The sequence below is a fragment of the Mytilus edulis genome, chromosome 3, assembly GCF_963676685.1.
Source record: "Mytilus edulis chromosome 3, xbMytEdul2.2, whole genome shotgun sequence".
NCBI lineage: Eukaryota > Metazoa > Mollusca > Bivalvia > Mytilida > Mytilidae > Mytilus > Mytilus edulis.
In genome coordinates this window covers 20,411,633-20,422,624 of record NC_092346.1, presented here as the reverse complement: position 1 = coordinate 20,422,624, position 10,992 = coordinate 20,411,633, and the positions used below count along the sequence as shown (strand labels likewise).

The following is a 10,992-nucleotide window of genomic DNA, read 5'->3' as shown; positions in this document are numbered from 1 at the left end:
AAATTTAGTGAATCAATTGGGGGAAGCTATATATATAATGATCGATTGTATGATTGTATTTTGTAATGTATTGATACTAATGTCAGCTATGTTCAAAATAAAGACAACTTGCCAAATACTTAGGCTTGATTATCTAATAAATATAGTAAGTTTGGCTAAATAGTATGGTGATACTTTTAAACAGACATTCGTAATAAAATCTATTGAGCCAAGCCTATATAAATTAGTAAAGAGTCGAGTTTGCACAGACAAATCTATTAAACCCAAAATCATTTAAAACTGGAGAGAAAAAAAACGCAATATTAAAATATGTACGGGTACATTTGTACAATTTTTTCAAAGGCTGCATGAAATAAAGACTGCAATCAGTATTTACTCTGAAAAAGTTGAAAATAAATCTAACATATATCCGAATATGTATAGTAAACTGCACATAGTAAAGAAAACAATTAAATATTGATCATGACCGTTAAATACGTTAATAATGCAGTACAAAATATCCACGAAATACGAAACAAAAAATTAAAAAATCATTGATTAATTTGTGTGCTAACACAGTATCACCCAGGGGCGGATACAGCCATTTTTAAAAGGGGATAAATTAGGGGGATCCAACCCTCGGACCCCCCCCCCCCCCGGATCCACCACTGTAACCGTTGAATCATTCAATTCAAATATGTATTATCATTACGCCAAGATATATTTATAGATATATCATAACAATATAAATTGTATGTTTCATCATAATACTTTATTCTGATTGGCTAACTGCACATCACGTGTTATTCCTAAAGCAATTGCATCACTCAATAAAACTTTTCATTCATGATAACACGTGGTCCCACAATAAAGTGCACAGATGAATTAAATAAAACAATTATAAAATTCGTGTTTTCATGATCATAGCCAAAAATGTGTAATTATAAGTATTGAATGCTTCTTTTTGTAACTTCATAGGGTTGTAAAAGGGTTGAACGTGCGCACATTTTTAGTATGAAGCACTTCAAAATGTACTTCGGTCAATGCTTTTATAAACCAATGAAGTTACAAAAATTCTTAAATAATTTAAGAGTCTCCTGTCCTCAGTTCCGTTTAGTGACTGTTTAAAAAAAAAGCCGTGCCTTGATCATCATGCTTGTTTATCCAAAAATGTGACTCTTGGGTTGATGCATAAATAATTTTATCCATATAATTTAAATCTCATTTATCAAAAAATAAAAATAAACTTTTCTAATAATAACTGTTATTATCACAATATGGGTGACAGTGACTTTCATTATGAAAATTAAAAATAGGGGATATATTAATAATAAATGACTCGAACCTCTACTTTTAGAAAGAAACTTTATTGGACGACGAATGTATTGCTATTTGAATAATTATTTTCCCTGTAGAAACAGCAACTTCTCCATGGGGTCTGCTTGATTGAACATCAGAATGAACACTTTACCATTTTAGCAGATTGACCTCATAACCTCATTTAATGGAAGACGAACAAAATGGTAGGTTTCACAACAAACAAAAAACTCACAGATATTCGTGTTCTTACAGATTATTTCACAGAAACTTTTCTTTTACAGCATAAATTAAAGAGTTCACAAAAGGAAAAGGTTCGACAATTCATCGCCTTCACACAAACAAACGAGAAAGGAGCTATCGCCTGCCTAGGTTCTCACGACTGGAAGCTTGATCTTGCTGTAGATAATTATTTCCAAGCACCAGAACGGTACAACAGCGAACCCAGTCGTTCAGCAGCTGTGGATAGGAAAAAACTTGAAGCATTATGGCAGAGATACAGAGGTATACAATTACTTAGATTTGAGTATCTTCTTCAGTTCTTGTGCCTTCTTGTATTAATCTTCAACATATTGACTTATATTATTGTCATTATTGAAGTTAAGAGAAGTATTATGTAGATCATAGATGTAGAGTGATTTTACATGTACTATGATTGTGTTCTAAACCTTAAAAAATATGTAGTATGGGGGTACATAAGCGTATATAGTAAGTCTTAACTTTGTCGAATTACTGAAGACATTTTATATCTCAATCAGTTAGATCTAGGTTTGCAGGTTCGAATATACCGCCAGTACCATCATGTTCAGGCATGGAGTATAAACGTATTTACACTTTTGGTATTTAGCTAAATTTGATCTCTGATTGACCTTAGATCTGTCTCCATATAATCTTCTGAAAAATTGATGTTTCATCAACTAGATTTCGCTTGTAATGGTTGAGCAAAGTGAAGTGAGGGGCGGGAAGGCACCAGTTGCCTGCTTGCGTGAGCCCTGGTAATATCCTTTTGAGTATGAAATTCAAATTTGGCTACATAATCTATGTTCAATACATTTAAACTCTATGTAGATAAAAAGTATGCATGTAACATATTATAACAGGATTGAGACGAGCAGAGATACATGTACATGTACCTGTAAACATGCGAAACTTGAAAATTAATGAAAATGAAAGTACATGATTTACAATATTTTAGTATGCTGACTTTCTGACCTTTCAGACCCTCATGAAGATGATAAAATGACAGCAGATGGTGTAATGAAATTTTTGGAGGATTTAAGTCTCAATCCAGAATCTAGGACAGTATTACTGTTAGCATGGAGGTTTAAAGCAGCAACACAATGTGAATTTACTAAGGATGAATTTATATCAGGAATGGCAGATTTAAGGTACATTTTCTATATTGTTTTGAATAATGAAACTGAAATTAGGTTAGTACATGTAAATGTATGAAATAAGGAGATGTGGTATGATCGCCAATAGAACAACTATTCATGAATTGAGTTGGATGTAAGCTAAAATGCCAGACATTAACTAATGACAACCACTGATTTACAGGCTTGTGACTTAGAACAGGCACAATTAACCATGGTTAAGGTGCATGTCAGCCCATGATCTAATCATCTTGTGCAAAATTACAACCAAAGGTACCACAATCTACTTAGATTTTGGAAGATACAATAATTATTCACATAATTTTACATTGATTACACATTTCTTATTTCTATACATTGCACATGTATATGTTGTGTACAAGTTATCATTTTGTAAAAAATGAACAAATTATAATTTGTATTTTGACTTTGTACAAATTGTAATTTGTACAAAAATTGCCTGTCCAAATTACAATTTGTACAAAATTCGACGAAAATTCACTTATAACTTGTACAATATTTTATAATGTGTATTTTGGTGAAAAAAGCATTGATACACACAACAGATTTGTTAATAAATGACCACACAATTCACCTTATTTATCAAATACTAAAATAATTCTTTATCAGTCGTTTGAGATGGCCTTGGGAATTGCACAACATCTTTTGAATTTCTCATTTTTACATTTAAAAGAACTGTACCCGCCTATGCATTTACAAGGAAAAAACGCCTGACAACCTGTTTTTAAAGGCTGTTTAACTGCCTCACATAGCAAAGTTGAAGCACGTTGAAACCGTTGCTGCGAATAAACATGTGTTTTTCAGAGCTTCAATTTAACTCTAACACATAAATATCCTGCTAAAATTTATACAGCTTTTCCGTTTTGGTAACCAAAATCTCCAGATTCAACAATTGCGCTTAGATATATTGAAGACAGATTTGGACACAATCATATTGAGGAATATGTATAATGACATTAACCCCAAACAACAAGTTATGATAGTTACTGGTTGTTTTCGTTGTAAGATATTAGTGTTGAATCTATTGTCCACAAAGTGCACTCTTCCTTGTAATAATGATTGGTGTTTCAATATCAGTGTCTTACACAATTTAACTACAAGTGTACACAGAATTGTTCTTTTGTGTATCATTCACTGCTAGGTTTAGATCGTTTTTGACAAATTTCTCCTTGTGTTCAACAATGCCATCTATGTTTACACTATTACATCAATTGAGTAAATGACTAAACATGTAAAGAGTGCAAATAATGAATCCTAGGATATATAACTGTGGAAACTAATCAAAGCAATTGATCACAAAGTAATTAGCCGTTGCAAAGTGTTTAAGAAGTCAGAGATAAATGTGAAAGTCAAAAGATGCAATTTCCAATGCCATAATTCATTCATCTGCCCAAACGAATGATAAAGAACAATTTTGTATTTTGTAAATGAGATGTACTGTATGGTCATTTAATAACAATTTGTACAGGCACTTTTTGTACAAATTACAATTTGTACAAAGTCAAAATACAAATTATTATTTGTACAATTTTTTTGTACAAATTACATGTATAATTTGTACAAAATGATAACTTGTACACAACATATACATACTCAAGCTTACATATTATGAAATTTATATCAAAGTTTTACAATGTATCACAGTATTTTTTTTTTTTTTATATATATATCATGTATATGTTGTCAGCAATGTCTTGGATGAGTTAAAATTGACTGCCAATTTACTTTTGTTATAGGAATTATTTTTGTTTAAATTGTAAATTATATATGAAAAATGGCATTATACATGTTATGAGCACTCTCTCACAAAATTTTATATCAAACAGATTGCATTGAAAACAGTCTCATGTCTACATGACCTCTTCTCAAAGATATTTATCAAAAGTTAGAAAAAGAAAAAAAGTAAAACGTAGTACTAGTTACCCTCAAACTGATCAACTATTTACATCATTAATGGACATTGGAAAGCTTACTTTTATTACATGTGACATGTCTCATTGTCAAAAAAATGAAAAGATAAGGTATAACAAATGAACTATTTAAATTTAAGTATGGTACTTATATTCTGGAAAATAGTCTTTTTCATATAAAATGTAGTAGTGTGTGTAAAAATTTACATATATTTTTCAGCTGTGATTCAGTAGACAAATTAAAAAGTAAATGTACCTCCTTTGAATCAGAAATTAGAGACTCAACAAAATTTAAAGACTTTTATCAGTTTACATTTAACTATGCCAAAAACCCAGGACAAAAAGGTTTAGGTAAGATTATAGTTAATGTAATATAGGGATTGTAATATGACCTCCTAAGAAGTTTATAAAAATCATAGAGAGTTTACTCAGTTATAGAATTATCTAACAAATTATGCTTTTTTGCAACAATTTTCAGATGAGATATTCATAATTGTAATATTCAACTTTGTCTGAGGATGACGTTTTATTTGGATCTTAATCTTAAATTATTGCATCTCAAATCATTTGAAAAAGAACTTCAAATGAGAAACAAATTACATTAGTCCTGAAAATACAAACAACAAACAAGGCTGATGTAGATAAAACATACAAAAAGTAACTAAAACTACAGTAAAATAAAGAATGGATATGGGAATGTGTCAAAGATACAACAACCTGACCAAAGAGTAAAAAAAACAGCCAAGGCCACCTATGCCGTATGGGTCTTCAACACAGCAAGATAATCCTGAACCATGAGACTTACATATATAATAATTAACATGTGGCAATTATTTTTTTTTTATTATAGAATGCGAGGAGACTTTGGTGTTACCCTAGCTTATCTATCTGTCTGTCTGTACATCCCAAAATAGGTTAACGTTCTCTAACTTAAATTTGCCTCCACCAAATATTATTTGACTTTTCACAATGTAATTGTACCAATAAACCAATTTTTTTAGACATTTCGGCCATTGGCCTTTTTCATTTCTTTATTTTTTTTATGTTTTAGTTTTTTTATGGAAGATTATACACAATGCTTATGAGGGTTTGGATGGGGTTAAATGATTAAAGAATAATGCTCTTAAAAAATGAAAATTAGAGAATAACGGGCAAAAAAAATGAGGATTAGAGAAAAAAAGGGTTAATTTTTAAAAGATTAGAGAAAAAAGGCTGAAAATTTAATGTTTACAGAATAACAGACCCCCCATTCATCCAGACCCTCGCTTATTACCACAAAATACAGACCCCCCATCCAGACCTTTGCTTATTACCACAAAATACAGAAATACAGATAAGGGTGGTGTCATTTTTACTGTTCTCAAGTTATATCCCATTATAAAGTTATATGCAAGGAGAGGAATCATCTGTGTCCCATGGACACATTCTCCATTTATTGCTGTTAGACTATGATGTATATTATCCGTGCTTATAATAATGTTGTATGTATTTTTTTCAGATTTAGAAATGGCAATTGCATATTGGAATATAGTTTTAGCAGGAAGATTTAAATTTTTAGATGTATGGAGTGAATTTTTACAAGTAAGGTTTCTGATTAATAAGTTCAGATCATTTGAGAACATAATGTTTTCATGTTTTAAAGAAAATTGTATATTCAAAGAAGAATACACTCAAATTATCACAACCAGGTAATTAATTTCATGTAAGTTTTCTGGTAATTCTGCTAACTTTGCATTCTTTCTGTCAATGTTTAGTTTATATATAGAATCCACACATCAGAAATCTTTTGATGAAATGTTTTTTTGTAAAAGTTTTGTGGTATAAGTTTTAAGTGATTGAATGTGTATATTTAAAGTTAAATTATGAAAAAATACAGAAAAATAAGCACAGTTTTATCATGCAATATAGAGTACCCAGATCTATCTAGCATGTTGTTTAAGCCCGAAATTCTTACAGAGGTGAAACCCCCTAAGTGGTCTTTTGGTAGCTTTATAGTTTGCATTGCAGGAAGCTGTAGGTTTGATCCCAAACAAATCAAAATCAAATCAAATATATTTTATTGTCAATTAAAGACGCCCATTACAGGCAGAATAATCACAAGTTAAATTTGGTACAATGATTACAAAATGATTACAATTATTTGAGTACAATTAAATCAATGATTACAACGAACAAGATTACACCAAAGACTTGAAAACTTCTCTGCCAAAAAAAGTTCAAAATGTTGATCATCTGTGTTGAGTTATTTCTAGTGTGCAAATTAAAAACAATGAAAACAGGCAGTAATATGGTGACCATTACATTGTTAGTGATGTTCAAGATGTCTTTTAAAAATTCTTAGATAATATAATTGATTTTAACTTGCCTCATTAAAGTCATAAAACAATGAAAACTACATTGTGTATTGCGAAAATTTCATTCAAAGCATGAGTTAGACCTTTATTTCTATATTTGCAGGAACACCATAAACGATCAATACCAAAAGATACCTGGAATTTATTATTAGATTTTTGTAATATGATCAATGAAGATATGACAAATTATGACGAAGAAGGTAATTAAATAATACAGATACTTCTCTTGGTACCTGTCATAGTGGTCTTATGGTAGTTAGTGTGGGTGCACAGGTTCAATTGTTACAGCCTTTGAGGATGAGCAAAGCCCATACAGCATAGTCAGCAGCGAGCTATGAAAAGCCCAAAAATCACAATTATGAAAACTTTCATCAAACGAGAAAACTAACAGCCTATAAATTAATGTACAAAAAAATGAATGGAAAACAAATATGTAACACAGCAAGAAAAGACAACCACTGATTTACAGGCTCCTGACTTGGAACTGGCACATACATTTGTACATACAGAATGTGGCTTAGTCTAGTTGAGGACTGACTGTAAACTTTGCTTTTACTGCTTGCTGCTAAATATTTAGCATTTAACATTAAAGACTGATTGGTTATTAATGTCTTACAAAAAAATTCATTGATCAATTTTAAAATAGAAGTTCTACCTTTCATTAAAGTTATAAAAATTTGTTAAATTTCATTTCAGGTGCATGGCCAGTTTTAATAGACGAGTTTGTAGAATACGCAAGACCTCTGATAAAAGGACCTAAAAGTACAACTGTTTGATGATTGTTATGCTTTATAATTGTTTTATGAGGCCTTGACTTAACTCAGAGGACATTTTTATATAGGCTTCTAGAATAAATTGTTAAACCATAGTTCCAGATAAACAATACCATCTTCCTGCTATTGTGCAATAGTCAGAATAGTCATATTGGCTTGTGATTGGTCAGTTTGTGATGTCAGCAGACACAAAGAAGCCAATGAACAGAAAACTGTTTTGCATTTTTATCATACAAAATGTATTTGGATTAAATTAGTCCTCTATTTATCATTTTGAGGTTAGCTCAATTGCTTTGTTTATAAATATTTTCAGAATAATAATTATTTACCAGAATTGTTATGTACTTGTTAAGGATTTAATTTCTTACAAGGCATTTAAAAAAAAAGACATTGTTAAACACTCTAACCATTTTAACTTTGTTTATCTGACTGTCTTGTTGATATTTATCCTACTGTCCTTATACTTATTTAAATTGGTACAGCAGTATATCAAATCTTTGCCAACAAGGGTATTCATAAATATCCCTTTCTTGATCAAAATTTGTAATTTGAACTTTAGAATAGAGAACACTTCATTTTTTCACTGAATGCTTCAGAGATACAAAAAATCATTTTTTTTTTGCTGCTTAAATTTTTTCTCATATTTTGAAATGACTTATATAATTGTTGTATTTCATAAATGCAGAATGGATTGAACTTTAGTGATATTTAGCAGATTTTGCTTTTGAATAAGTAGGTCATTGTTGGGAGATGCCAGAGTGATGAGTTTTTGTTCTTTAGATTTTCCTGTGCTAATTTTTAGACAAATCAAATTAAGTCTATTGATAAACCAACAAAATGAATGCTGTCTCATAATATTCTTAATCTGTTTCAATAATTGAAATCTTCTTATATCTATTTATGCCTTTATAATTCATAAGTAAGAATTACTATTTTATTTATAATTACACCTTATGTAAGAATCCGGGTTTTTGATTGGTTAATAGCCAGTGTATTTTTCACCAATTTACTGTTATCAAATGAATATCGTTCATTTTTAATGCCGCCGGGGTTTTTGCTAAAAGGATATGCCTTTTTTACCCTCTCTGCCGTGGTATTTGCCAAAAAATACTCTATCCGACTGGACGCTTGTAACGTCACGATCATCAATGCGTTTTAGTACATTAACATTCGGTGTAATTAAACAGATATATCATGTTATTGAGGGGTATTTGCGAAAAATACCAGTCTTGAGAATGAATTTCCCTCGCCTTACGGCTCGTGAAATTTAACATTCTCTCGACTGGTATTTTTCGCAAATACCCCTCCTTAATATGATATATCTGTTCAGAATTCTTTTCTCAAAACAAAATCTTGAACAATAATTTTGCACCTTCTCATTTTACAGATCTTTTCACAAAAATTGAAAATGTTAACATAAAATTAAAATGAGATTAAATATATATTTCATGACATCTTTTAAAGAAAAGAAAGCTATACATTTTTACCAACAAATGGCAGTGATAAATTTTCATCTGTATAATTAATACAAAGGGATTGAAAACCAGTGAGTTTTAATTGAACATCAGTATTTAAGATCACTTATTTAAGGAAATACCTTGTTTGTAATTATTTTCCTGAAAAATAATATTGTGCTAATATTCAGTGCTGGGCCGTTTAAATTATTATTTGTGAACTTTTTCTGATATTACATTATAAATGAGTGATACTTGTATTCTTTAAAATATATTGACACAAAAAAGTTTGAAATTTCAAAAACTTTTTATTCAAATAAGAATATGAGACATTTTTGTGTGTCCACACACATGCATTATATATGTACCTATCTTTTTAGCATGTAATTTCAGATAAGACATTTGTATTATAACTATCTTAACATAGAAATCACTTTGGTTCAATGAAATACAGTAATAATTAACAGCTAATTTCCTAATGCTTGTAGAGTAAAACTTTGGTAGGCTTGCTTGCTCTGTTTGTATAAATGTTAATTCAAGCTTTGTAATTAACATTGACATCTTCAAACAATATATATAGGCATATTTTAACCTGTATATATTATATTTGAATTAGATTGGATTAGATTATCCCAATTACAATTGTACAATATACAAACAAAGCAAGCAAGCTAACCAAAATCTTACTTTACATTCTTAAGGAAATTAACTGTAACATTTGAAATGAATCCAAAAGATTCCTTCATCTGACTTCATATAACAATAGTTGTTGTCAAGACATTCTTTGGTTTTTTTAACTATATTTCAAGAAAAAACTTCATGGTCAATAGATTAACTTATCCAATAACTCAAATATTGAAAAATATTTAACTTGTGACAAAACATCACTGATTATTAACTCATGCACTATGTGCATTCCTGAATACTGTGTTGTTAGGTCACTTGATGAATAATTTTCTGCATTTCAAATCTTGGCTTAGATACATGTATTCTATAATTAATCAATTTAAAGTATACTTAATGTGGATTATAAAATTTTGTGGGCTACTAAAATTGAACAAAGACAGAAATCTAGCAAAGCTGGACATCATGCACAGCTTAAAAATATTACTTGACAATAGTGGTGTGAAATTATATGCATATTCTGAGCCCTTTGGGCAATAATATTACTGGTTCATTTTGTATTATCATATTAAAATGTAATATTTAATGACAACATTGTTATATTAAAGTTGAATAACCATAGAATTGTATTTTTAATGTCAATCTGCAAATATTTTATGCATATTCAGAAATATAACAATAAATTCAATGATAACCACTTTCGTAAATGTGTATAACGAAGAAATCTGTTTGAAAAAGTTTGTTTTTATGAGAAAAAAATATCAGCAAGGAAAGTTTAAGTGTTCACACAAGCTGAATGACTAAAGAACTGGTACATTCTAGTACAAGAGTGAAAATTGTACTGCCATCCTGTAAATTCAGGGTCAGAAAAGACAATTTTTCATTGGGCTAGATTTTATTTTATGATCTGTTGACAAAAAGGTTTTCATTTATTTCAAAATAATGTTGCCATATGCAGTTATTAATCAGGAAGCATTCTTGCTAAATTCATTCTTCCCATGGACGATTCCAGAAAGCTAATGCCCCTGAGGGACATTTACATTGATAATTTAGTCTACCATGATTGAAACTAAAAATGAATATTCTCAATATTAACCATGACATATAAAATTTGAGTTAATCTAAGTCTATCTCTACTTTACAAAGTATTCTAATATGACATTCTTCTTTAGCTTTGGGTACAAAGC

General features: G+C 29.9%; 1 protein-coding gene across 1 annotated transcript; it reads left to right on the top strand.

Annotated features, from left to right (window-relative positions):
• Positions 1-1,400: 1,400 nt before the first annotated feature.
• Positions 1,401-8,061, top strand: LOC139514181 (DCN1-like protein 1). Its single transcript, XM_071302980.1, has 7 exons — positions 1,401-1,502; positions 1,581-1,800; positions 2,516-2,684; positions 4,821-4,951; positions 6,099-6,181; positions 7,058-7,154; positions 7,651-8,061. The coding sequence occupies exons 1-7, from the start codon at positions 1,500-1,502 to the stop codon at positions 7,728-7,730; spliced, it is 783 nt and encodes a 260-aa protein (XP_071159081.1). The 5' UTR covers positions 1,401-1,499; the 3' UTR covers positions 7,731-8,061.
• The last annotated feature ends 2,931 nt before the right edge of the window (positions 8,062-10,992 follow it).

What these genes read in the sequence shown, in the direction of transcription:
- LOC139514181 (XM_071302980.1), top strand. An exon ending in ATTATGGCAGAGATACAGAG is followed by an intron (nt 1,801 to 2,515) that starts GTATACAATTAC and finishes CTGACCTTTCAG; the next exon opens with ACCCTCATGAAGATGATAAA. An exon ending in TATGGAGTGAATTTTTACAA is followed by an intron (nt 6,182 to 7,057) that starts GTAAGGTTTCTG and finishes CTATATTTGCAG; the next exon opens with GAACACCATAAACGATCAAT.